Raw genomic sequence first — 27,892 nt, 5'->3', positions numbered from 1 at the left:
GTCGCCGCCGGCTGGAGACGCGGGGCGAGGAGAGGAAGAGGAGGCGGAGGAGAGGAGGAAGGGGAAGCGGCTCGTACCTGCTGCGCGCCGGGGCGCCTGCTGCTTCCTCCTCGGCATGATGCTCCTCCGGCGACTGCCGCTGCCGCCGCCGCCGCCGCCGCTGCCGGGCTGAGGAGAGGGAGGGAGGGGCGGCGGGCCCGCGGGGGGGCGAGGCGGGCCGGCTCTCAGCCTCCCCCCCGGAGAGCGGCCGCCCGCAGGATGCTGCTGAGCCCCGGCTCTCCGCGTCCCCCCCGCTCCGCGCTCCGCCGCGATCCCCGAACGTGCGGAGGGAAGAAGGAGGGCGGGAGAGGGAGGCGCGGGGAGGGAGGAGCGCGGGGGGAGGAGGAGGCAGAGGAGGAGGAGGTGGTGAAGGAGGAGGAGGAGGAGGACCGCGCTGCCGGCGGATTGGGAAGTTTGACAAATCGCTCCAGAGGCCGGAGGAGGAGGGGGCGGGGAGGAGCGGCGGCCCTGCCCCCCCCCGCCCCGTCCCCAGACGAGGTGCGCGAGGTTCAGGGCCGGGGGGCGGGGAGAGGGGGAGAAGGCGGGCAGAGGGGTGGGAGGAGGAGCGCGGGAGCGGCCCGGGCCGGTGAAGCCCCGGCCCCCGCCCCCGGGCAGGGGGTCACGGCATCGGAGGGGGCGCTCAGCCGCCGCTGCCGCGGCCCGGGGCTCGGCGGTCCAGTCTTATGCCCGCTGCGCGGCTGGAGCGGCGGCGTCGGCAACAGGCAAGCTTAAAGGAAAAGGAGATGATCGTGTCACTCGCCCGCCCGCGGGGGCGCCGCGCCCCCGCTCCCGGCCCCGGGCCTGTCTAGGACCCCCGCCCAGCCTGGGGAGGGGGTGCCGCCCCTCCGCCTCCGCCCCGTGCGCGCAAGCAGGGACGCGGCGCCGGCCCGGCCGAGCCCGTCCCGGGCCGCTAGCTACTCCCGCCCGCCCCTCTTCCCCACCCGGCCTCGCCCCCTGGCCGTCCCCCGATGCCCCTCCCAGGCCGCACTTCTCTCCACACGCCGCGTCCAAAGCCCCCAGCTCGGACCCCCGGGCCTGGGCCAGCGCACCCCCGGGGATGGCAGGGCCCGCGGGCGGGCGCCGGCGCCCTCGGGGGAGGAAGTGGGCGCGGGCCCGAGTGGGTGGGGGCTGCTTTCAGACCCCGCGCCACCAGGGCTCCTCCCCCGGGACCCGCCGCAGCCACTTCCCCCAATTTTTTTTTTCCGGGCAAACTTTCCCGGGCCGTCCCGGGGGTTGGTGTGGGAGGGGGTGCCTCCAAGTTTCCTCTCCTGACTGGGAAGATCAGGGTACCTCCACCCCGCCCCTCGCCACCTAGGCGCCGGGGCGCGCCCCCCACCACCGGCGCAGGCAGATCCCAGGGCGGGACGGCGACGGGGTCAGGAACTCGGGCACCCAAGCCCATCCCTCGCCCCGGGGCGCCCCGAGAGGGGCCACCGCGCCCTGCGCCCGGCCAGCCAGCAGTACTGAGCAAACAGAATTGATTATTGATTGGGTGATTGGGATCGCTGAGACTCGCGGCGGGCCGGGCCGGCGGGCCGTGGAGAGGAGGAGCTGGCAGGGCTGCGTTGGCTGCGGGGTAAAGCGGGCTCACTTACGGGCGGCCGCTAGGGCGCTGGTGGGCCGGAGCTCACTGGGACGACCCCCCAGCGGCGCCGACTGAGCGGGAGCCGGAGAGGCGCGGGCGGCGGCGCATCGATGCGCTGCGGGCTCGATTGCGTCTCCCTAGGCCAGCTCTTGGGCCGGGAATGGGGCGGCAGCGGCGGGGCCGGCTCCGGGCGCTGCCGGGCGGCGTTGGCGGGAATGCGGGGGCTGCCGCCAGGCCTACTGCCCCCGAGGCGGTGCTGCTCCCGGGCGCGCCGCTGGGGCCCAGGGAGTTTCCTGGGCCCAGCGTCCGAGAGTCCCGGCGAGGGCCGGAGCCCAGTGCCCTGGGACTGGCTGCCTGAGCGCTCCGGGAGCTGCAAACCCTGGCCTTCTTCCTTCCTTCCTTCCCCGCCCCCCCCACCTTATGTTTCTTTTTTAGTCTCTCCCTCTTCTTCTGCCCCCTCTTTTCTTTATTTTTCTTTGTGATTGTTTTTGCAAGTTTGTTTTAAAAGTTCACAGGCATGCTTTCTCTTTTAGACTAGGAGACCGTGATCTCACCCTGACGGTAAGATCAAAAGTCTCCGCTCGCCCCCAGCCTAAGAGCTTGGGCTCGGTCCAGACGCCTCCCTGAATGCAGATGTGCCGCCGCCGTCCTCCCGGGCTATAATGACGTTTCCTGCGCCTTGGCGCGCGCAAGAGCGCTCGGAGTTGCGGGATGCGGACCCCGGGTGGTTGCGGGAAGTCGGAGTCGAGCGGAGGCTGGGCTCGGAGGCTGGCCTTGTGAGGCGGAGTCGGGGGCGGGGGCGCGGCGTGCAGTTGGTGCCTGCGGCCGCAGAGGCCAAAACGACTGTCCCTCCAGGCCCGGGAGACGCGGCCGTAGGGCGTGAAACGCTTTTTGCGAACGAGAAAACGGTGAGTTGGCAGACGCCGCCCGTGGCCTCAGGATTCTAGGATTCTGGTTGCGGCACTGAGCACCACTTGCCTGAAGGAGGGTAGGCGCCGCGGGAGGTCAGCTCCTGCCAGCCCCCGGCTCACCTTCCACGCGCCGAGCGCCCACTTAGGCCCGCCGGTTGTAGTGAGTGCACGGCGCTGGGCGCCGCGCACGGAAGGCTGAGAGTTTCGCCCTGGCTTGTGCTCCCCACTCCTTTCCTTCCTCGCGCTGCTCTCCCAACCTCAGTTGCCTCCGCCCCCTCCCCCTGCCGGCCTCGGCCTGAGCTCCCGTCTCCGCGCCGCCGGCAGCCACAGCCTGATCGCTGCCTCGCCCTCCCCAGTTCAGGGGCCGCGCGGAGTGCAGTCCGCCCCAACATCTGTCCGTCCAACCATTGGCGCATCCATCAGTGTCAGTGAGCTTCACATCGCCGCGACAGCCCGTCACGCACAACACGGGCTATGCGGAGTGCATATTGCGACCGCGCTACTTTGCCCGGACACGCAAACAGGGTTCCGGCCCGGCTTGGCACAGTCTGGAACCCGGATCTCTACGGGGATCTTTTAGCCACACGCACTCCCTTGAATACCGGGACCTCTAAACATGACTAGCTTTGCAGGCCATTCTAAGGATGGGACAGATGCAGGGGGACAGTGTCAACCTTGCATTCCATCAAGTTCTCTCTGCCCCTTTTCTGTGAACTGGGTACGGCATAGGAAAGAAGGAAGGGAGGTTTCCCAAATCCGCAGCACGCATAGTATAGACCTGGAAGTTACCTGAACTCCGTGGCTTAAACCCGCTTCTGCTGGGCCGAGTCTGAGGCTGTCGAGGTCGCCAGGCAGGTCTTAGCCAGGAGGTCTCAATCTAAAACTTTGCCAGGCCCCGCCTGGCTGCTTTGTAACATGGCCTGACAGTGAGGAGCGAGAGGAGGGAAGAAAACGCGGATCCCAGTGAGAACCACGGGCTAGATTTAGGGAGCAATAGTGTCTGGGTGGCAGTAAGTCTGTAATTCACATTTTACTTACAGCGGGAGAGAAAGCAGGGCCATACGTTGGAGAAGCCAGTGCTTTGCAGGGGGTTCCCGGCAATTCTTCCAGAGTACTGACCCCGGCGGTGGTGGCATGTTCCCCTGCGTTTGCTTCTTGCTTTTCCCTATCGCCCCCGCCCCCCCCCCCACAGTGTCCAGAAGACAGACACCTTCACATATGCCCCGATCAGTCTGGCCGGGCCAAAGGGCCTTTCTTGTCCTCCCAAGAACTTAAGAGGAAGAGCGAACATAGAACCTACTCCTCCTCGGACATTTGCGGGGCGGCTGTCCCTGGCACTTTCTCTGATACATCTGCATTATTCCTACCGTGAAAGTATCAGTCCGGGTGCCTGGTGAGTTCGGCCCCTCCGAGTCGACTACAAAAGCAGGTCAAAACCTGTGCTTCTATTCGTTCCGCGATTCCCGAGTTCGAAGGGATACAGGAACTGCTTTTCGGCGTGCGCCCAGGTCTGCGCGGTTCCGGAGGAGGCCAGAGACGGCCGCGGCGGCGCTCGCTGGGGCTCCTTTCTCAGGGCGGACGGACCACGCTGTAGGGTGCGGGCTTCGCGCACCACATCCAGCGGCCGAGCCGTTTTCACGCTAGACTAGAGGGCGGAAAAGCCCGCGCCGGGCGGAGGAGCTAGAATTCTGTAGAAGGCACACTGTATAGAAATCTTTGTACCCCACTCTGAAGAGTTGCAGAGACCATTCCTTTGAAAAGCAACAACAGGCTTCCGCCCAGCACAAGCACCTGGCAACTTCTTACACGCGTGAGTCACGCAAAAAGTAACCCCCAGGCCAGTTAAATGCTCCCACCTCTGGGAAGTGCCGTGTTTCTGGGAATAATTTTTTACATCCCTAAAAGTAAAAGGAGAAAGTTGCCTAAGGGACAGTGGGGAGACACCAAAATGTCCGGTGGCAAACGCCCGTGGGGGAAACTGGCGGCTCCCGTTGCGACCAGGTGGCTCACCCTGTTAAGAGCCCCGAAAATTCCCAGGGGCCATGAAGACAACTCCTGACCCCCAAGATTGCGCCTGGGGCCCAGTAGAACCCCGCTCCTTCTCCGCGGCGGGATGCTGAGCCCTGTTCAGTACAAATGTTTCCAAACGCGGCTCCTTCAGGTCAGGGGTTAGAGGCCCGACTCCAGCTCTCGGAAGTCAAGGAGCCCCAGGCCGCAGTGCCAGGGCCTACCTGAGCGGGTCTCTACCACCCCGGGGGTGTTCCTGCCCTGGGCTAACCCGAGCCCGACCCGGACGAGTTGGGGAGGTGGGAAGTACGCAGGCGTGGCTCCAAAAAAGTGTGCGGTGGAGGGGCAGGGATCCGGCTGCAGCGCGCTGCGTCTGGAGTCGGGAAGTTCGCGCTGGGAAAGGAGCAGGCGGGCTACCGCCGGGAGGCAGCCGAGGTTGTCTACAAGGTGCAGTTGAGGGCAGTGGGTGAGAGTCCGCCGGACCCAAGCCAAGCTGAATGAAGTGTGTCCTCATTTGGGATGGCCAGGAGGGAAAAAGCCTTCCGGAAAGAAGCATCCTTGAAGCTGCCGGTCCAGGCAGGGTAGCCAGGGTAGGTTGGGGGTCCAGGGGCCTAAGCCCAGACCTTGAAGAGGGGTTCTCCGTGCCCCGAGGGAGGCGCGGGCCGCCTGGAGGAACAGGGCGCGCTCTGGGAGTCTGCACCCCATTTCAAGGTGTGAGGGCATCTGACCGGGCGGTGGGCCTTTGGGGAGCCACTGCCTGCCCAGCAATGCCAGGGGAGGCGGCGCCAAGTGCTCTCCAGCCCTCGCCCTCCTGGAACGCTGGCGCTCTGGTTCGGCCGCTTTCACACTCCTCCTCGCCACAATCTGGGCTAGGCAGTAGGAAGTACCCTGGGTGCAGGGAAGCTGACTGCCAGCACCTGCACACCTCAACCAAGAATTGGGCCCGGGACCTCAGCCCCTGCCAAAACGAGAAGGATTTGGACCCTGGGGCCAGGCCCTAGCCAGGCGGTTAATTGTTTGCTAAAAGTGCATTTACACAGCAGTGAAGTTTGTTTCTCTTTTTCCGGTAGCTTTGTTTTAACGAACCAGATGTTTTGTCTGTAAATTCTCCCAAGAACTTTTACAGTTTTGACGTGCAATAAACCTTCGAAAATCGGAGCGGTATATTCATGCCACTTCTGTGGAGCCCTGGGGGAGCTGCATCAGGCGTGCCTGGATGGGACTGGGGGCGGGGCAAGGCACTCCTGGAAGAAAAGTAGACATATTGGCCCAAGGTCAAGAACTGGTGTTGAGAATGTGAAGCTAACCCCCCCGCCCCCCGCCGCCCCACCAACACTTGGGTACACAGGCTCCCAACCCTTCCCCTCAGGCGGGGGCTTCCTACTTTGTAAATTTCTTGTGGCTCCGCCAGAGAGGCCTGGCCCAGCTTTGCCAACTACTCTCACTGCGGGTCTGCCAATCCCACCAGGACCACCCGACTCAAAGGCAAAAGGACCTTTGATCTTCTCTGGCCAGCCTTGAGGTCCGCTGTCAGCTGGGGCGGGGCAGAGCAAGGCGGCCCCCAGGCCATCCCTGAACTCCTGGGCATGACTGGGACTTCCTAAACTTTGGATGGAAGCCCTCTAAAAAGCCAGGGCTGGCAGGTCCCCCTCCTTGATGACTCATTTTTTTCTTTTCTTCCGACTCGGGATTTCCAGGCAGTTATAAACGTATTTCAAGACAAATACTAAAAACTATGCACCTAACAGGGAGGGAGGGAACACGGTTATCGGAGGGGAGCCAGGTCTGCCTACATACCCATCTCCTAGCTGGGTGATTGGTAGGGACTACTTTCTGGGGTTTCCCAAGACCCGCTGAGGATTTTTCTTCCCTACCACCCCCGGGCTCTCCTCTGCTCTCAGTACCAGATTTTCAGATATGGGGAGCCCAGTTTAGACTCCACTCCCCTTTCTTGTATAATTCTCTTTCAAGCCCAGTCGTTCACCAAACTTTCAAAAAACTTTTTTAGGAGACCTAAAATTAAAGAAAATAGAAAGTCTTCGTGTTGCGGTCTAAGAAGGACAGATGTACATTAAGGCCAGTTTGGAGGGCACAATTACTGGCAAAACGCCCTTTGATCAAATCCCACGCGTTGACCTCAGTTGCGCGGGGAATTTCCAGAATTACTCGCTGCAGCGTGGCGTGTTTTTTCCCACTCTGAGTGAAATGGATTTTTATAAACCATTTAGGCAAAGCTTAAGGAAAAAAGAAAAAAGTAAACTACACTCCAGACAGCTGCAGCCACGGTGGGGCCCACCCCTGGCTGGAAGTAAGCAGCTCCTTGCTAGCTCGAAAGCGGAGGTGCTTATCTCTTCCCGCGGGTGCGAGTTCCGCGGAAAGAATCGTGCCTGTGAATCACTAGCAGGCTGAGCTCGGGCTCGTGCAATGCAGCAACCCTGGAGAGGAGGAGGTCTCAGAAATCAAACCACCAGGTCTTCTCAGACCAGACAGCCCCAGTGTTGCACCAGTGAGCCTGGTGACCTCATTAACCAGCCAGTGAATTTGCAAGATGAGGAGGAATTTCGTTTCCCCTTTCTCCTCTTCTATATCGCTCTTCTTTTCTATCTTTTATATTATGGTTTTGTGTTTGTCACTGAATATCAAAACGGGAAAAACCGAGACCTAGCACAATTCTCAGTAGGGCAGGTACAATAGAGGGCTACTGTGCTGGGGCCTCGTTCTTTTTCATTTTTACTTCTTGAAACTTGGTGCATATCCCTTGTATTTCCAGAAGAGCAGAGCCAGAATTCTTTGGGACACGGTGGCCAGCAGGTTCAGATTCTTTGTATTCAGATAGTCTCTTATCTTGGCAGCTTTGATAACTCCAAGAATTTCCTCCTCCTCACAGGAGCTCTGAATTCTCCCTTCCCTCTTCGTCTTTCTGCCACTTCTCTTCCCCGCATCTCCTTCATCTTCTTTCTTCCTCCTACTCTCTGGTTCCTTTTTGTTTTCTCTTCTGTCAGTACCCTCTCAACACCGCATGCATTCGCAAAGATAATTTATTTCAGGTCTACCAAGTGCTCACCCCAAAGAGGTCGAGTCCTCCTCCCTGTGACAAGGCAGGGGCGGTCACCCGGTGCACAGATGATGAGGGAACAAAATAGTTTGTGGCTGCTGCAGTTTTTGTGGGGTTTTTTTTTGGGGGGGAGGTCAGAAATACGTTGACACTTGATTTAAAATAAAAGAACATGTTAAGAAGTTTCAAAGCTGCCAATAAAAACCTTTAAGTGGCTTGGGATTCAGTGCCTCGAGTTCAGGCGATGGCATTGGTAAATGACTCTAATGCCCAAAGAAAAATATTACAAATGCAGCTGTCTCGGCCACCAATCGGGCGCCGCTCTCCTGCGCGGGCGACGGCTCCTCTCTGGCGCGGAGGGCACCCGCATTTGCATGATAAATTGACCAGACTGGCGGCAGCCAATGAAATATTCAAATTAGGCCAGGGGTTAGAGGTGGAGTCCCTGGGGCGCTCCCTTTGAGCCCGCGGCGGCAGCTGGCTGTACCACCTCTCCAACAGCGCCCTCTGGAGGCGGGACGGCGGGGACGCTGCTCCCGCCCCAGGGACGGGAGGTGGGACGGGGGGCTGGGGAGCTCCCACCGCTGGCCTAGAGGACTAGGCGCTCTGCGGTCTCCATGTGAGTCTTGCGCTTGGACCTAATGATGGATGGTAGAGGCAGGTGGTGACGCCAAGGAGGGGTTTAAGAACAGCTCTAGCCCCTTGACTCCAACTCCCCTCTCTAGGTTCCCCTAACAAATCTAGCATTTCTGTTAAAACAGAGTGTTTGTTCCACTGAGATCACTTCAAGATAAGACCCTCGCCAGCCCAGATCTTGACCACCTTCTCCAAAGCACTCCAATATTGAAATTCTGGAGCAGATAAATCCAACTTGCCCTGAGCGGAGGACTGTGCGTCCCCGCAGGCCGGGCTTTCCAGGGCGCTGGGAGCTGGGACTTAGATTGGGGCACTGCGGGAGCCTGGCTCTTGGGAAAGCCTGAGCAGGCAGTGCCAGTGTGCTGACAACAGGCTTCAGCAGCAGAACTCCTCCCATAGAAAAACACATCCTGGAGGAAGCACCCACACCCCGAGGCAGGAGCTCCTGTGGGTGTGCAAAAGCATGCAAGGAGGGAACGCGTGTACAGCACCAGTCAGGAGGAGTGTGGAAATAAGGGAGTGTGCAAGTGCACATAGAAGAGACTGGCTCTGCTATGGTGCTGGCCTCTGGACTCTAAGGAATGCAGGGACTCTGCAGGTGCAGGGAAGCTGGCCTCCTGGCCTGGCTCTGACTGTGGCTCAGGACTCGGCGGGGAACTTTCTCTGGGACACTGGGTTGGCTTCCATCAAGGACCAGCGGATAGCTCCTGACTGCTCAGCATCTCTCCCTTCCCAGCACCCGCATGGCTCATCGATGCCAAGTACCCTGGGGCCCACCATGGCCCTGCAGGCATATATATATATATATATATATATATATATATATATATATATATATATATATATATAATTGAAGTATATTTGATTTACAGTGTTGTGCTAATTTCTGCCGTACAGCAAAGTGACTCAGTTATACATCTATATACATTCTTTTTTTATATTATTTTCCATTATGATTTATCCCAGGAGTTTGCTATACAGTAGTACCTCCTTGTTGTTTATCCATTCTAAATGTAATAGTTTGCATCTACTAACTCCACACTCCCAGTGCATTCCTCTCCCCACCCCTTCCCCCTTGGCAACCGCAAGTCTGTTCTCCATGTCTGTGAGTCTGTTTCTGTTTTGTAGATATTTTTTAAGTACAGAGTTTTTAGAAGTGCAATTGTCTTTCTCTACTGTGGAGTGGTGAGCACACTGCTCTTTCTCCATCTCAACAGGACTTAGAGGCAGATTCCAGCTAAGGACTGCCCCAGGGAGTGCTTGATCCCCACCCCTGCCCCCTGCCAAAGGCAGCTGGTGGGCAGCCAACAGGGAAGTGTGAATTCCAGTGCAGAGGGCCCTCTAGGGCCCTCTCTGGAGACAAGCTATACTCAAGTCAGTCATCTGCAGCCATCCTCCCCATAGTCCCCATTCACCTGGAGACGGGGCACCCTGGTGCAGGGGGGCAGCGGGCTCTCAAAGCCTTGACCCAGGCTGGCTAACTGTAAATACACATAGAAAAAAATGGTAGGTACTGAATACAAATTTGACAGAGGGTGAATTTTGACTTTTGATCACCTTAGAGATATTATCAATACCTTTAAAATCTGTGGCCCAAATAGGGGGATTAATTCATAAGAAGCCTTTTGCATCATTTAAAGCAGGGATCCCCAACCCCTAGGCCACAGACCAGGTTCTGGGCCCTCACAGCAGGAGGTGAGCAGCAGGCAAGTGAGCGAAGCTGCATCTGCTGCTGCACTCCCCGTCGCTCCCCGTCGCTCCCCGTCGCTCCCCGTCCCTCCCCGTCGCTCCCCATCCCTCCCCATCCTCCCCATCCCTCCCCATCCCTCCCCATCTTCCCCATCCCTCCCCATCCCTCCCCATCCTCCCCATCCCTCCCCATCCCTCCCCATCCCTCCCCATCTTCCCCATCCCTCCCCATCCCTCCCCATCCCTCCCCATCGTTCCCCATCCCTCCCCATCCCTCCCCATCCCTCCCCATTGCTCCCCATCTCTCCCCATCCCTCCCCATCTTCCCCATCGCTCCCCATCCCTCCCCATCCCTCCCCATCCCTCTCCGTCCTCCCCATCCCTCCCTGTCCTCCCCATCCTCCCCATCCCTCCCCATCCCTCCCCATCCTCCCCATCCTCCCCATCCCTCCCCATCCCTCCCCATCCTCCCCATCCCTCCCCATCCCTCCCCGTCCTTTCCATCCCTCCCCGTCGCTCCCCGTTGCTCCCCGTCACTCACATTACCACCTGAACCATCCCCACCACACTTCCTGGTTCATGGAAAAAGTGTCTTCCACAGAACTGGTCCCTGGTGCCAAAAAGGTTGGGGACCACTGATTTAAGGTGTTTAGGAGTGTTTTGGCTGCTGAGAGGGGGCTCTGGCTCTGGTTTTGCTGGGAATACTTGGGGGAAATAGCTGGGGAAGGGGTGAGTTCAAGTACAGATGGTCCTCCCTAATTTTCAAGAGAATCTTCAGTCCCTGCCAACTTGAATGCCTGGGGGTAGGGTTCCCACTAGGAGAAGGCCTACCAGTCACAGTAACAGTGAGGGCCTGTGGAGTCCCCCTGGCTCTATGGCACATGGCAGGGAGGGCTCCTTCAGCAGCCCAGCAGCCCACAAACCCTCCTTCCTCTTCCTCAGGGCTCACCTGTCGGCCAGGAAAAATGAGACTTGAAAATGGGCCAGAGTCGTCCTCCAATGGGGAAATTTGTCATGGAGACACACCCATCTCAAATGTCCAGAAATGCCACCTCTCTGGAGGATGGTCCTATCTGGGGCACGTCAGGAGTCTAGAAGGTAGACAGCGAAGGTGAGAAAGTAGAGAGCTGGCTCTCCAGCCCAGGATGCATGAAGGCGTGAGGGAAGGTGGCTAGGAGAAGCACCTATCAGCAGCACAGAAGGGCCAAGTGAGCAGCTGCACGTGTGCACACAACAGGTGAGTGCAAGCTCTGCCCATGCGAGGCAGGGCCTGGGCTGGCGGCCTATAACTCACCAAGTGACCTCAAGCAGATTGCCCACGCTCTTAGAGCCTCACCTCCTTCATCTCTAAAATGGGCGGCTCTCTCCTTCCCAGGCAGAGTAGGACTTGGGGAGGAAAAATTTGATCAAAGTCAGAGAAGTCCTTTGAAGCTTTTGCTCCCTTGCGCTGCCTTCCGGGAGCTTTCAGGGTCAGACCGGGGTTTGAAAGAGGAACGGTGTTACTAGCTGTCTGCCGATGGGCAAGTCACAGCAGATCCCACTTCCCAGGGAAAGTGAGGCTTCCCTGGGATGACGCATGTTGGTGCTTTGGTGAAGAGCTTGACATACAGTGGTTGTCTAATGATAGTGACCCCTCCTCCAGCCACTGCGAGAGGGGCTGCCACAGGGTCAGACCTCCCTGAAGACAAAGGCTTATAAGCAGGCTGAGGTTGGATGCCCTGGAGGATGCTGCAAGCAGGTGCTTCGAGTGGGGCAAAAAGAAAGAAAGGGGGGAGGTGTGGAAGGCAGGGCAGAACACAGACCGCCTGACTTTCTGGGAAGAGTGGGCATTTGTAGGGCAAGTCAGGTGGATTCTCCAGGCCTTTCTGGGAGTTAATTAAAGGAAGGGGTTTGGTGAAGAGCCTCACTGATATTTCTATTTTCCCTGTTAGTAGCGAGTGGAATTTGCACCATCCAGGTCAGATGGAAAATAGAAGCCTGGAAAATCTGACAGTCTCATTGATTTGCTCGCCTTGCCATCGCTACTTGAGAGGAGAAGCAATGTGATTTCAAAATTGCAATTAGGAGCCAGCCCGTTAAGGGTTCGTCTCATGAGCTCCCGTGCTGTGCGGCTCCCAGGCCCACCTTGTCTCATTTCCTGAGGAGGTAGGTTCATTCATAGTTTTGAATGAAGCAGGCGATGCAAATATGTCACCCCTCCTCGGGGTAAGGCTCGTAGATGCCTTCTGGCACTTTGCTCTCATTTTGGTCAGGTCTTTGAAAGAATGGCAATTTTCTCAATGTTTTAAAAGTATTAACTTCCTTCCAAACATTCTTTAACCTTTAATGTTTTGTAACTTGATGAAAAGGTCATTTTGTTCTGAGGATGCAGCTGTTCCATAATTGTTCAGCTATCAGGGTGAATTCTATCCAAATCCTGAGTTTTTAATGGGACCCAAACCACCACACACACGCACACACAATATAGATACTACTTTTCATTGTTCATCCGTGTCCATGTATGTGTGCAGGTCTACATATTTGCACCTATGCACACACATATGCTTCTAGAGACTCGGATTTAGATTAACATCTCTACATTCTCACAGAATGACTTCCTTACAGGAAAATATCTATAAAACAACTTTTTTGAATAGTAAGGTTTGCTAAAGATTGGATGATAATCATTCCTTATGCACTGCGCATGTTCCTGTTTTTTAAAAAAGGGTTTAGTCAATTTCTAATTTAACATTTCATTGTTGTACCTACAATAAATGCATCCAGAAACCCAGGTGACTTGAGGTGTTTTCTGTCTGTCTTCTTACACAGTGTCACGGGCTCTCGTAGCCATTCCCTGCCACGTTTACCTTTCTAAGGTAAACATGGAGTCGTGGAAGCAGACGTCTGGGCATGTTAGATTTATATTTTAAATAAAGTCAATAGGCTCAAATAAGAGCATGAAAGGATTTTATACAAGGAAAATGCATGAAGTTTATGCCTGGACCCACAGTAGATATTTCACTTACAAGAGGCATTGGGTGTGGTCTCCTGCGTGTCTGGGTCTGGCCCTGATGATTGAATTTTTTTTAATATATTTATTTTATTTATTTATTTGTTTATTTATTGGCTACCTTGTATCTTCTGTTGCTACGTGCGCGGGCTTTCTCTGGTTGCCGTAAGCGGGGGCCACTCTTCGTTGTGGTGTGCGGGCTTCTCGTTGCAGTGGCTTCTCTTGTTGCAGAGCACATGCTCTAGGCGCGAGGGCTTCAGTAGTTGTGGCACGTGGGCCCACGAGCTCGTGGGCTTCAGTAGTTGTGGCGCACGGGCTTAGGTGCTCTGCGGCATGTGGGATATTCCCGGACCAGGGCTCGAACCCGTGTCCCCTGCATTGGCAGATGGATTCTTAACCACTGCGCCACCAGGGAAGCCCCTGATGATTTAATTTTTTTTAAGATGAAAGATCTCCAGGCAGATAAGGAGTAGTTGGACAGGATAGCTGTGTCAAGTCTTAGTAGTCTCTGTAAGGCACAGATCTGGTCTGAACTATAATCAATCAGAAAGAGCACTCCGTCAGATTAACACATTAGACTTAAAAGAGAGAACTGATACTTTTCAAAGGATTCAACTTTTACTTAAAAGCAAACACTTTTAAGAGGACTCTGGCTGGAATAAATGGTAATGAAGTAAAGCAAAACTTGTAACCATCCGGGTCGTCTGTCTCTGGGGCCACTTCTCCAGAATTCCCTCGGACTCATGTTCACAGAGGCATTTTTCATAATAGCCATAACAGTATCCATGCTGTCTGTTATACATATATGGTGGGGTGCGACTGCTAAGTCATAGAGTATGTGTATCTGTAACTCCCAACTGTTTTCCAAAGCGATTATGTCAATTTTCACGCCCACAAGCAGTTTTTAACTGTTCCCATTGTTCTACATCCTTGTCAGTTTATGATAGTATAAGCTTTTCTTCCCCTTCTTTTTAATATTTTCTACTCTAGTGGTTGTTTTTACCGTCTCTCTGTGTTTAATTGGCATGTCCGTGAATGCTGATGGGATCGAGTACATTTTGATATGTTTGTGGTCACTTGGATTTCCTTATTCATGAGGTGCCTGTCCAAGTCCTTTCCCCATTTTTTGTTGGATATGTTTTCTATTGTTCATAGAAGTTCTTTATTGCCCAGTTTGTTTCAAGTTGCTTTGGGACTGTGGATCAGAACAGAAATGTTTCAACGAGCTCCCTGACTGCATTTCCTAGGATGCTTTAGTCTGCAAGTAATACAGCCCCCTGCTCACACTAGCTTAAGGAAATTGTCTAGAGGTAAATCCTGGCTCAATTATACAAACAGGAACCTAGATTTCTCTGCCCTCTCTTAGCTCTGTGTTGTCAGGATCATCTCATCCTCAAGGTGTTTTGTCTCATGATTTCAAGAGTGGTCACAAGTGGTAAATGGACCCACTTGCCTCTTTTTTGTCCACATCCAATAGGAAAGAGATTTAAAAAAAAAAAAAACCTGTCCCTGGCCCATGTAATCTATGTCCCTCCCTCCAGTTTTCAGGGGCCACTTCTGTGGACAGTAGTCATCACCAGAGAATGCCATACCTTGATAGACTTAATCCCTTATAGGGTGAAATGAATAAGGGGCAGGGCAACCTCAAAAGGCCACCACATTCACTACCAAGGCTGCCAGGGTTTTAAATTTTTATTTTTTTTAATTTGAATAGAGTAAAATTCAGTCTTTTGGTATACAGTTCTCCGAGTTTTGACAAATTCATAGAGTCGTGTAACTACCACCACAATCAAGGTTTGGGAAAGTCCCATCACCCCAAACACTCCTTTGTGCTGCCCTTTCATAGACAAAGTATCCTCCTGCCCCTCACTCCCACTTCCCACGCCAGGAACAACTGATCTGTTCTTCATCCCTATTGTTTTGCCTTCTCCAGGATGTAATATAAATGGGATTATAAAGTATGTCACCTCTGGAGTTTGGCTTCTTTCGCTTAGTATTTGAGATTTATCCATGTTGTTGAGTATTTCAACAGTCTGTATGGATGTACCACAGTTTGCTCATTCATGCCTCAGTTGAAGGACAGTTGGGTTGTTTCCAGTTTGGGATGACTGTGGATAAAGCTGCTATAAACATGGACATAGAGGTTTTGTGTAAACATAAGTTTTCATTTCTCCTGCGTCTCAATGTCTAGGATTGGGATTGCTGGGTCTTATGGTAAGAGTATGTGTAACTTTAGAAGAAGCTGCTCAACTGTTTTCCAAAGTGGCTGTTATCATTGCGTATCCCCATCAGCAATGACTGAGATCATTCAGCAATAACTGCTTGCTTCTAAAGAGGTCTTAATGGATGTGTAAATGCTTTGCAAAGAGTGAGGGTGCTACCAGGGTGACAAGGCGGGAGACTTCAGAGGAGGTTGTTTTAAACTCAACTCTGGGCTCCCAGCCTGTCCTGCTGTGTGCAGACAGAATATTTCCATCTTCAGGTCGTTTGCTTCTTTCAGGAGGAAACAAGCATCATTCTACTCATTTGCAAATGAGGGCTTCACCCTGCCTTTCTTGGATGAGCCATCAAGACCGAGATTCCATGGCCTTGTCTTTTATTCCTGGACTCACAGAGTAAAATGAAGTACGGGCATTTGGAACACTGTTATGCTATGTGGCCAGAACTAGACAGAGGAACCCATCCAGACGTACAATCAAAATGTCAGGGGGCTTCCCTGGTGGCGCAGTGGTTGAGAGTCCGCCTGCCGATGCAGGGGACGCGGGTTCGTGCCCCGGCCGGGGAAGATCCCGCATGCCGCGGAGCGGCTGGGCCCATGAGCCGTGGCCTCTGAGCCTGTGCGTCCAGAGCCTGTGCTCTGCAACGGGAGAGGCCACAGCGGTGAGAGGCCCGCGTACCGCAAAAAAAAAAAAAAAAAAAGTCAGGGCTAGCAGGGACCTTAAAAGCTCTCACTTCGGACATGATGACCTGTCACATACCCAGGTCCCCAGAATCCCAGCCCAGGACTCTTTGCCTCCCAGATGCAGGGCAGGGTAGCTGCGGCAGACTTATCATCGGTCGCGGCAGCTGTGCACTCAGGAACAGAAATGAGGCTAAGTGCTAGGTACGCTGTGGCCAGAGCACCGGCATCCCGGCTTACATCCTCCAAGCCTTCGCTTCCTTCATTTTAGTGCCCATTTCTGAGGCACCTCCACGTTTCAAATGTCCTGAGAATATGTTTAATTAGAACTTGGCCATACAGCCTTTTGAAATAAAACAGAAGGGACCAGCTAATTATATCGCTCAGCATTCTGTGGCAAACATATATTTTTTAATAAAACACTTTCCTAACCAGAGTAATCCCTTGAGAGGCAAATCCTCATTTATAAGAAGTTTCCCAAAGGGAGTTAAAGAGAAGATGGCTTATAAAGAAAAGAGACAAAGAGAGCGGGGAAGTGTTTTCGAAGAGCTTCTAAAAGATACGCTCGTTCTGAGGTTGAAGTCCAGATATTTTTAACGATGCAAATTTTTATTTCAAATGTCTTATCATTCTTTCCTGTATTTTCGATCATTTATGTATCCCTACTCCCTCCCTTTTGATTATTACCATAAATGCCCATATTTCTCATTCTGGCATTTTTTTCATGAGTACAATATTTAAATAAACAGGTGATTTTCTCACAAAGCACTGCACGTCCCGCTGGTTCCCACCCTCTCCTCTAGCTCTGCGGCCACCCACCCAACCCCCTTCTCCATTCGTGGGGCAGTGCAGAGCGGAACATGCGGCTGGGTGCAGGTCCTCTGCAGCCCAGGACACGGAGGAGGGCCATTTAGTCCCAGTTGCAGCACGTTTCTGGATGCGGTGGTCTGACAGGACACTTGCACTCACGAGGCTGACAACCCCGGTTAATAATAGCAGTAAGAGTGAGAGCTAACGTTTGCTGGAGTTTACCCCACGCTGGGCAACATGCTAAGAAGTATAGGTATCTTACCTCGTTTCATCAGCACAATACTCCCGCAATGTAGGAGTTCTTACTCCATTTTGCAGGTGAGCAAGGTGAGACCTGGAGAAGTGAAGGACCTCATGGCTATTAGAAGGGGTAGAGCTTGTGTTTGAACTCGGGTCTGTCGGCCCCAGGGCTCGGCCCCAACTCTCCACAGCGCAAGGCCCAGGGACGCCCAGCATCTTAGGAAGTGCTTTGTGCCTCTCTTCATGGTATGCTGGGTGGCACAGGAGCTGTGCTTTCAGTTAAGTCCTGTGTCAGTTTGGGGTCCTGGCAGGAAAGAGGACACACTCAAATGAGGATGATCCAAGAAGGATTTCCTGAAGGGGCTGATGGCAAGGGGGAAGGGATGCACAAGAGAAGGCGAACAGAACTGTCGAAGCTTGAGGCTTGCGGGGAACGAGATGAGATGGTCCTTGGTTCCTGGAAACCAGAAGGAGGGCATCTTAAAGCTGCCACCTTCAGAAGACCCACAGGGAGGTGACCAGGTAATGACATCTCCCATTGCCCTGCCCTCCCTTCCTCCCCTCTCCTGCCAAGACTCCACTTTGGGTAAACCCCACCAGAAGCTAGTTGGCAAGGGTTGAAACAGCCGTCCAGGTGGGCCTCCCGGGCCCGGCGCAGGGGAAGGAGAGCGGGAAAGGGTGCGGCAGGAAGCCAGCAGAGGTGCCGTACCCTCTTGCAGGGCTGTGGGCCGTGCCGGCTCTGTGCTGGGCAGGAGGAAAGAGGGGGACTACACTGCAGTGGCTGTTCTCAAGGAGTCTGAGGTCGATGGAGGACACGTGTACTTGGCTAAGGGACTGCATGACCCACCAGGTACACGCTGCTCGCTGTGACTGTGTGTGCTTCCAAGGGGCAATCCAGAATCGGCGCGCCTCTCCACCCGCAGCTGTTTACAACACTCAAGCAAACTCCTGAGACTGGCCCTTTTGACTTGAGACAAGATGTGTACAATTCTCTCTTATCAAAAGCTTGCTAAATAACATTTAATCGTAAAACTAGAAAGAAGAAAAGGGAAGTCACTCATCTCCTTGTCCAAAGACGATTGTAATGGTTTGGTAGAACCCCTTCCACTCGCTTTCCCCTGAGCTTTTGCTCGTGGGTTACAGTCGTATTATGTGTGCAGTTTAGGATTTCATATTTTTGATTGAACATCGTCACAGCGTTTTGCCATATGTTAGAATAAAATCTTTGGTAAACAGAATTTTTGATGGCTGCATAATATTCCATTGTAGGGATCTTATAGTTGAGATTATCATTCTTCTACTATTTAGATGTTTATGTTATTTTCTCTTTTTCATTCATATTATATAACACTACAATAATATACTATAACTTTATGTATAAAGAATTTTTCACACTTCAGATTACTTCTACAGGAGGACATCCCCAAAATAAAATTACTGGATCAAAGGAATAAACCTTTGTTTAACTAGGCGGTAGAGTACCTAGCACCATGCTGGCTGCAGAACAGACAGACTTTCAGCCTTTCCAATGGTGGGCATTCATGTGAAGGCTTTTGACCAATTAATAACTCCTCCAAGGACTTTCCTCTAGAACAGTGTAACAATATAATGCTGGCTACATATGCAATTCTACATTTTATTATAGCCCCATTTAAAAGAAAAACAGGTGAACTTAATTTCAATTATACATTTTATTTAACCTGATTTCATAGCCCTAAATTCTCACTTCAGCATGTCATCAACATAACACTACTAGTGATATATTTTACATCCTTTTTTCATGTAAACCTTTGAAAGCTGGTGTATGTATTACGCTTACAGCACATTCAACTCAGACCAGCCACATTTCAAGTTCTCAGTAGCCACACAGGTAGCTACTAGCTACTGTATTGGGCAGTACAAGTCCAGAACAAGGAATCTACCAGAGATATTTGCCACCCTTGGCATCTTCACCTAGTTCCCAGATCCAGCTACCTTTTAATGCCTCCCTCAATCCCCTTACTGGCCTTTGGATTGACAGTGGGTCAGGTGGTCAGGTGTAATATGACTTCTGTACCTGGGCATTTTTACCTCTTTCCTGCCTTGCTAACAACAAATCACAGCACCGTCCCCCCGCCAGTTTGTTTTGGACTCATTCATTCAGAAATATTTATTGAGCACTTCCCAGATGTTAAGCCCTGTGCCTGGCCCTAGAGATACAGGTGAACAAACAGACTTTTCTGGCGAATTAATTACAGAACTTGTCAGTGTTCTTAGGGTCTAGTGGGGAGACAGACTTTAATCAAATAATTGCACAAGTCTGTAATTTCAAACTGTGATAAGTGCTGTGAAGGAAATGTACATTTACAAAGTGCTAACCCTTGGGTCACCGCTTGAGTGGCTTGTCCCTAGAGGTGTTTAGTAGAAGTCGTCCAGCCCCCGGCCAGGCTATCTTGGTGAACACTGATGTGACAGACGAGAGGTGCGTGAGAAGATCTCAAGATCCCCCTGGTCCCAAGCATCCGTAAGGAAGTTTCTAGAACAAACTCAGCAACTCACCAGTTCTTAAGTCAGTGACCCAATTCACCTATTTGTGTTTCTCCTCTCCAAAAATACTTGAGGTCAGCTGGAACACCAACACTAATGAGGAAGCAGAAGGCAACTCATTCATTCATTCATTCGTTCATTCATTCAAGTATCAATTCTTATCGAGTAATCTGTGGGATGCCAGGCCCTGCTCCGGACATTCAGGGAAGCAAGGCCAGTGTTCTCTTTGGCCAGACAACACTGCCAACTGGGCACACTTTCCCAGAGAAGATAGCAATTTAAAGAAGAGGAAAAATCAATGCTAATAGAACTCCTTTTCTGGTTTCTAAAATGATATCGTCCCCCGTGGCTAATGCTTTGAGCCTGGGGCCGTGCTGGGTAGCTTAAGCCATGGATGGATGCAATCTTGTGAGCGCCTCAAACCTGGCCAGATCAATAAACGAGAGGCAACACTGAAGCCTGCTGGGTGGAGGGGGGCTGGGTTCAAGGGGCAAACTGTACCATTCCTCTTCTACCCCCTGAAACAGGACGGGGACCCTCCCTTCAGCCTGAGGTCCCTGGGGACAGGGTAATTTCGGCTGCACTTGATGTAACCTATACATCACTGTCTTCTTGACCAGCTCTCAAATTAAACTCTGATGTATAAAGTTAAACAAAAATGAGATAAAAATTGGCAGAGGTTGAAGAGGGTCAAAGTAGTCAAAACACAAGGTAGACTATTGCTCCTTTTGATTTATGTTATTCTACACACTTAGAAAGAATAAAATTATAAATCTCCCTGAGACTTTTTTCATTGAGAATGAGGCATTACTAATTTATTTTCAATACAGTCCCAGGCTTCTCAACTGGGAGGAGCACTGTGGCTATTGTTTCTAGTGAAGACACCACAGCTCAACCTCAGAAGGGGCCTGTGATGGTAAGAAAGCATCCCGCAAAATGAGAATCCTTAGGCAGCAGCCTTCACCAGGATCCCGTGGCATTGCCCATGTCACAGACCTTGGGGTCTGCTCTGCCTCCTTTTCTCATTTAATCCCCACAAACCCCGACGAGGTGAAGCGCACAAGAATTTGTTGTCCGCCTTTGATAGCTGAGGAAACTGAGCCTTAAAGAAACTGCATCTCTTCGATAAACATTGGCATGCCTAGTAGGTGCCGGGACACAAAAGTGGGGAGGACAAAGGCCTGCTCTTACAGACTTTGCCTTCCAGGGAGAGAGCACATAACCAAGTGAAATGACTAGAAGTAAAGTATGATTAGGGGTAGAATGAATTGCTGTGAAGAAAGTGATGCAGGAGAAGAGAATGGAGAGGTGGGGATGTGGAAAGCCAATGGAAGGCACCATCAGGTTGACAATTTTGGAAGATCACAAGGGCAGCTGTGTGGATAATGGGGTTAGGTGGGCAAGGGCGAGATCAGGAGGCCAGTGAGTAAGCAGGGACCGTGGTCCCGGCAGGACACTGCAGTCAGTTGGCCTAGGGTGGTGGCTGTGGTGGTGAGTGAAGATCTATGTTGAAGGTAGGGCATCTAAAAAGGATGCTTTCTACTCCAGTGGGCTTTCCACAACACAACACAGCCTGCAGCCACATCCTCACACCAACGTACCTGAATCCCGAGTCAGCTGCCTCTCAGCGGGGGAATAAAGTTGGGAAAGATGGGGGCTAAGACAGCGGCAGCAGAAAGCAAGGGTTCTGGAGAGGGGTACCTGTTCCATATGTGTGTGTGAGTGTGTGTGTGTGTGTGTGTGTGTGTGTGTGCATGAGTTGTGACACACATTACCAACTTCGGCCCTATTTTATCCAATTAATTGGCAAGGTTAACTTCCAGCCCACTTACCTCTGTTCTTTCCTTAAGCTCTTAGTCTGGCCCTTGTTTTTACCACTCTGCCGAAACCAGTCTCTTCAAGGCCATCCTCATCTTCTATGTTGCCCAGTCTGTGACCAGGACAAGTGGACCAGACATACAAGTTTCCTGACACAGTGGCATCTCAAGGGGTGCCTGATGCCTACCTGCCTGGCACGACAGCATGGATTTCTGCACAGATGCTACCTCTGCGGGCAGAGGCCAGGCTGACGTTTATGTGGATGTCAAGACCAGCCTTCAGTCTGTTTTCCGATGCAACCACAGCTGCTGCAGGGCCCACCTCGTCTGAGCAGCTCGGCAGGTACAGGTGCAAGGGGGCCCCAGGTAGAACTCAGCCCTGACATGGCCAGCTTCCTCTCTCTGTAGAGCACCAGCAGCCTTGGGCCCACCTCACCAAGTTCTCTGGAACTTCCTCTGAAGGTCCCTTTCTGTGCTGGCTCTGGGGGGTGTGGAGCACCAAAGGAGGCTGGGGCAGCAGAACAGCTGGTCTACCAAGGCCACACCCTGGTGGGGGACACAAGTAGACTGTATCTCTCATTCTCATTTGCAGTTTGGTGTGGCTGTCTAGGTTTTGTCAGATGGAACGTGAGCAGAAGCGATGTGTTCTACCTCCAGGCCTAACCCATAAAAAGCCCCTGGGAACACTCCTCCATGCCTTTGCCGCTTCCATAAGCTGGACACAGATGACGAGGGGGAGCCAGGGAAAGTGGAGCCACAAACTAGAAGGAGCACGAGTCCCAGAGTGACACTTCAAAGACTGCCATGTGAGCAGGAAATAAACATCAAATCAACTGTGTTGAAACTTTGCATGTTGGACCTATTTGTTACACAGCTTGGCTGACCCTAATATAATTCCTGTTCTCAGGGAGTTTGCAGTCACATTAAAAAGACTCAGGTGCACAATTCTGGTACAACAGTAAGTGGCTTAGAAGAGGAAGTGGGTCATAGAGTTTGGGCTTTCAGTTCTGAAGTCCTGGGCTACAGGTTCCTGGGCCTGTGACCTTCCCATCTAAGCCCTTTTCTGGAAAAGTGGAGAAGAGTCAGATTGAGGGAAGGCACTTCTGGCAGGGGAACATCACAGTCAAGGGCTCACAAGCAGGACTTAGAACAAACAAAAAGATGAGATGAATGTCAATGATCCTCAGAAGGGGAAAATAAGAAAATGGTCCTTAAATACCTAATAACTTTGGCTGTCACAGGTAGGACAAGGATCAGAGTTCTAGAACTTCTCTCTCTGACCTAACACACCTCTTTAGTTCCCGAGAGTGGGGAGCCCTGAGCCTGGCGTGTGGGGTGTCGGTCTGCCTTTCTCTTCCAGCGCCCCTTCTCCAGGCTGGTCCCTCCAACTGTTGTCTGGGTTTTAGGGGATAAGTTCTTCCAGAATCAGATGCTTGATGAGAAAAGCAGCCTTGCTCTGCTCCCTCCAGAGACCTGTGAAGAAGGGGATTTCATCCTGTTTCTGAGCTGAGCATCCTGATGGAGGCTTCTAAGTATCAGCTGAAATTCAGATATGGTCTTTGTGGTCCCAGTTCCCAGCTGGGCACTGGCAAGTGAGGCTGGGCTTGTACTGTCTGTTTCCAACAAGCTTGGGAACAGAGCAGGCTGCTCATTTCCAGTTTATAACTGAGGACCCAGAGTCCCAGGGTAGGGCCCTTGTCACACTCCAGCCCACACTGATGGCAGAACCGCAGAGGTGTTCAAAGCAGTTTCCCTCTTGCTGGGGAAGATAGACACGGATACTACTGTCTCTTGTTGTGGACTCTGCACTGCCCACACACCCTGACTGCACCCTAATCGATGGTGCTGCTCTGGGCACCCCATGACAAGCATCATGGAGCGGGCACTTAAAAGCTTGGGTCCTGGGGCTTCCCTGGTGGCGCAGTGGTTGAGAGTCCGCCTGCCGATGCAGGGGACACGGGTTCGTGCCCCTGTCCGGGAGGATCCCACATGCCACGGAGCGGCTGGGCCCGTGAGTCATGGCTGCTGAGCCTGCGCATCCGGAGCCTGTGCTCTGCAACAGGAGAGGCCACAATAGTGAGAGGCCCGCGTACCGCAAAAAAAAAAAAAAAAGCTTGGATCCTACCCCAGCTCCCTGTTTTGACTAGTGGTGTGACCTTGGCCTTCTTACTCCCCTCTCCTCTCACCCCCGCCCTCATTCCTTCTCAATGATTATCTCACAAATTTTTGTTAAATTAGCATTCATTGTTTATTATATAAATATTGTTCACTGTTGAGTCAGGTAGTATACTAGGATAGCTTGATTGTTTCTATCCTTTTTTTTTCTGAAGCCAATTTGCCTGACTTTCTTTGTACATGTGATTAAGTTTTCCCACCCTTACAACCTCTCAGCAGGACTTTCCACAAGGTCGAACGTTTCAGATGTTCCATTGCTGCTGGAGGCCCCTCTGAGTCCTCTGACATCGCAGTCTGGTTCCATACCTGGGTGACTACACAGCTGCCGTCTGGAGTTCTTCCTCACCGCCAACCTGGGAATTTCCGTCACCTCTTTCAGCCATTGGATTCCCTGCTTCCTGGAGCTTCTGTCTTTTCTTTCTTGGTTTAATCCCTCCTTTCGATGGTGCACAACCCCCAGTAGCTTTCTGATAATGTAGTTATGAGGTCTGGGTTAAGCTGGTAGGGCAAAGAAGTTTCTGCATCTTTTCCCTCTAAATCATTATCCCACCCCCCACCAAAGAAAAAAAAAAGGCAAATAAATGAGAGAACAAGAATGCCAAGTAGAAACACAAACCATTGTTTTTTTACAAAATGAGCTGACAGCCATAACCTGATAGTGCAAAGGATAGAACAAAAATGAGAGAGGCTCGGGACCTTGTTCTACTATGTTTGCAGCGGCGCAGGAGCCAGTCTGCCAAGTGGAACCTCAAGTAGCTCAGGACACACCACACAAGGCTTAGGAGACACCACGCATGGCACAGGGACACACTCCATGGGAGGAGTGTGTCCCCAGGCCCCGACTCATAAGCCTGAGATTTCCTCCCCAATTCTTTTTGGAAGATGGGAGGATGACACTGTTAAAGGCTAGAGTGAATATCAAACCCAAAGCAGGGGGATTTGGGGAAAGTCTGCTGCTAAGCATAGGCCCCCAGCTTCCTCTCCAGTCTGGTTCATGGAGCAGAGGCAGGTCAGGAGGCCACCTTTTCCTCATGGAACACAAGTTCTAGGAATTTTAACACGTGTAGATTCCTGTAATGACTACTATAGTCAGGATACAGGAGAGTTCCATCACCCACCCCCACAAAATAAACCCACTCCCTCATGTTTTCCCTTTATAGACATAGCCTCCCTCCACCCCAGACCCCTGGTAGCCACTGGTCTGTTCTCCACAATGTGTCTCTTCAAGAATGTCATAGGGCTTCCCTGGTGGCACAGTGGTTGAGAGTCCGCCAGCCGATGCAGGGGACATGGGTTTGTGCCCCGGTCCGGGAAGATCCCACATGCCTCAGAGTGGCTAGGCCTGTGAGCCATGGCCGCTGAGCCTGCGCGTCCGGAGCCTGTGCTCCACAATGGGAGAGGCCACAGCAGTGAGAGGCCCGCATACCGCCAAAAAAAAAAAAAAAAAAAAAAAAGAATGTCATAGAAGTGCAGGAATAAAGACGCAGATGTAAAGAATGGACTTGAGGACATGGGGAGGGGGAAGGGCAAGCTGGGGCGAAGTGAGAGAGTGGCACTGATATATATACACTACCAAATGTAAAATAGATAACTAGTGGGAAGCAGCCGCATAGCACAGGGAGATCAGCTCGGTGCTTTGTGACCACCTAGAGGGGTGGGATAGGGAGGTTGGAAGGGAGACGCAAGAGGGAGGAGATATGGGGATATATGTATATGTATAACTGATTCACTTTGTTATAAAGCAGAAACTAACACACCACTGTAAAGCAATTATACTCCAATAAAGATGTTAGAAAAAAAAGGAGAACAAAAAAAAAACAAATTAGAAAAAAAGAATGTCACAGAAGTGGAATCAAATCACATGCATGTAACCTCTTGAGACTGGTTTCTTTTGCTTGGCTCAGTGCCATTGAGATTCATCCAAATTATTGCATGTATCAATATGTGTTTCTCTTTGTTGCTGCTACAAACATTTTTATATAGGTTTTGGTGTGAAGATAGATTTTTATTTCTCTTGGGAAGACACCCAGGAATAGGACTGTGTGGGTCATATGGTGAGTGTACGTTTATAGGTAACAACCAAACTTTTTCTAGAGTGACCGTACCATTTTTCATTCCCATCAGCAATGCATGAGAGTTTCTGTTGCTAGACCTTACCAGAACTTGGTATTGATAGTATTTTTAAAATGTTATCCATTTTAATAGGTATATAATGGTATCTCATTATGGTTTTAAGTTTCAGCCATTATTTCCCTAATGGCTGATTATGTTGAATATTTTTCACATGCCCGTTTGTCATCCTTACATCCTTCTGGTAAAGCGTCTCTTGAAGTGTTTGCCCATTTTTTAATTGAGTTGTTTGTTTTCTTACAGTTGCGTTTTGAGGGTTCTTTGTATACTTAAAGGTACAGGTTCTTTGTTGTATTGAGTAAGTGATTTACAAATTTTTTCCCCGATCAATAGCTTTGTCTTTTCATTCTTATCTTTTTTGAGTAAAAAATTTTAAATTGTGATCATGGAGACCATCTTTAAAGTCATTCCCATCTCCCCACTAATATGCACTTACTGAGCACCTGTGGTAAGCAGATTCCTGCTAGGCATTGGGCTGCAGAAGACTGATGGAATTCACTGCCCTTCCCACCGCCCCCCCGACCCGGGGGCGGGGGACTGTCCAGTTTAGACCCTGAGCCCTGAGAGGGGCTCGGAACTTCCTCAGAATCTGTACCCTCTATTCTGCTCGGTTCCAACTGGTCCATTAGAATTATGCCCAAGCATCCCCATCTTACCCACACTTGCAAAAGCTGTTTCCTCCACCTAAGTGTAGTCTGCCCTCCTCCCCACCTAGGTCAACCCTGTCTGCCCTTCCAAGCCCAGCCTGGAAAATCCACCAGGCCCAAAGCCTTCTCTGATCCAAAACTTCTGTTTCTTTGTCTGTTGCCTGCTTTGACTATGTCGGCTTTTCTCCCAGCTGATTGGTTTTTGAGGATTAAATCGCCTATATGAAACTTTTAGAAATGCCCAGCACAGAGCCTATTAGAAAATATGTTTTCCATGCAAGTTGCTGCAAGCCCCCAAACTCTGAGAGCCCCTCGTTTTAAGGTTCCCTCCCATCCTTCCTTAGAAGCCAGGGTCTGACAGAGGGCTCCGCAAGATGCTTTCAATGACAGCAAACCGGTCCGTGTGTAGCCACCTCAGGCAAAACCACAGCACTGTCCCACGAACCTACTGGAAATAGCATCCCTCTTCAGCCAAAGGGCAGCACTAAGGGTGGGATTTCAGCAAGATTACCTCGGCAAGCCAGGAGAAGAATTTCTGAGTAGGGGGCTTCTGGTTGTTCCAGTATCCTGCCACCAATCGTAGGCAGACCTGGCGGTGAGTCTCCCAGAGTGCCCTAAGTTTCCTGTTCTAGGATGAGGACAAATAAAAAGCGAAGCCCATACTGGAGTCCCATTTAGCAGGCCCTGTTCCCAAATGTCGATTCCTAATATGCAACAGCTGCTGCTACGCTTTCTTCTGGGCGAGTGATTCATGTCTTTGCTCAAAAAAGATAAGCAGAACAAATGTTTACTTAGATGGATAACAGAGGGACAGTTGGAAAACAGAGACTGGCAACTGGAAATATTTTGCTGCGATTTGATCCATGACAATGAATCTGAATTAGTCATATGGTGCTAACTGGCTGGGCTGTCTTGGGTCCAGAGGCAGAGTGGGACAGAAGCTCCCCTTCCTGGAAGAGGCGTGCCAGTGACAAAAGGGCATGTGAAGAGGAAGCCGGAAAGTTTGCTCAGAGCATGTCAGAGCTGCTCCTTCCTGCCCAGAGGACTTTCCCTGACCTTACTTGGTACCTGATCCAGTCCCCTCGCCCAGAGGAGCCATAGAGAGAAGGGGGGCAGAGAAGGGAAAACTCTGCACGCACATGTCTGGCGCCTCTAAAATCCACGAACATCTTCTTACACATTCAGAAATTAAAGAAAACATTTAACTTTCTGTGTGTATGCATGAGAAAAAAGCTTTAAAAAAAAAATCCAAACACCCACAGTAATGAATTTGAATCTTTGGGACAGTGGTACCTATATTGACTCACCTAAGGAGGAAACATGTACCTTGAATGTGGAAACCTAAATGTGGGGCTGTAGAAGCGGATTTTCAGCCTAATTAGGTTTACATAATTTAAAATCTTGCATCCTATTTTATGCCTATACATTATGTAGTTGTCCTTCAAATACATTATTTAGTAGAGAGATCATAAATATTTCTATAAGAAGGGAGAAAAGTCAGAGATGTAATTCCACTTTTTTTTTTTTTTTTTTTGGCCCCAAAGAGAAAAATACTATGTTTTGTGAAAAATTTCTTAAAGAAGTGGGAAGAAAAGCTCAGGGAAAACCCCAAACTCGGGTCCCTTCTCACCTCAGGTCAAAACATCTGCTGTTAGTGCTAATGAGTCTGGAAGGATAATTAAAGTCATAGGGAAGGTGTACCTTCTCAGAGCAGCAACGCTGTGCTGAGCAGGGGAC

The 27,892-nt window shown here is 51.6% G+C and overlaps 1 protein-coding gene and 1 long non-coding RNA gene across 8 annotated transcripts in view; one reads left to right on the top strand and one right to left on the bottom strand.

Moving 5' to 3' along the window:
- Nucleotides 1-522, bottom strand: part of TSHZ3 (teashirt zinc finger homeobox 3) — a 69,410-nt gene extending 68,888 nt beyond the window's left edge. Inside the window, exon 1 of the mRNA XM_067720385.1 lies at nt 78-522. Coding sequence (XP_067576486.1) covers nt 78-117 — 40 coding nt within the window. The 5' untranslated portion in view covers nt 118-522. The remainder of the gene's footprint in view (nt 1-77) is intronic.
- LOC137215314 (uncharacterized) lies at nt 419-25,215 on the top strand. 7 transcript variants are annotated; one of them, XR_010939253.1, is made up of 5 exons: nt 419-537; nt 10,865-11,159; nt 11,854-12,067; nt 21,237-21,546; nt 21,796-25,215. It is a non-coding gene; the product is annotated as an uncharacterized lncRNA (long non-coding RNA). The 7 variants fall into 7 exon arrangements; XR_010939251.1 differs by lacking the exon at nt 419-537 and adding an exon at nt 1,083-2,532; XR_010939254.1 differs by lacking the exon at nt 419-537 and adding an exon at nt 20,217-20,302 and having other exon boundaries at nt 10,455-11,159.
- The last annotated feature ends 2,677 nt before the right edge of the window (nt 25,216-27,892 follow it).

Source organism: Pseudorca crassidens, chromosome 20, assembly GCF_039906515.1.
Source record: "Pseudorca crassidens isolate mPseCra1 chromosome 20, mPseCra1.hap1, whole genome shotgun sequence".
Classification (NCBI taxonomy): Eukaryota; Metazoa; Chordata; class Mammalia; order Artiodactyla; family Delphinidae; genus Pseudorca; species Pseudorca crassidens.
This window is presented reverse-complemented; position numbering and strand designations above follow the sequence as displayed.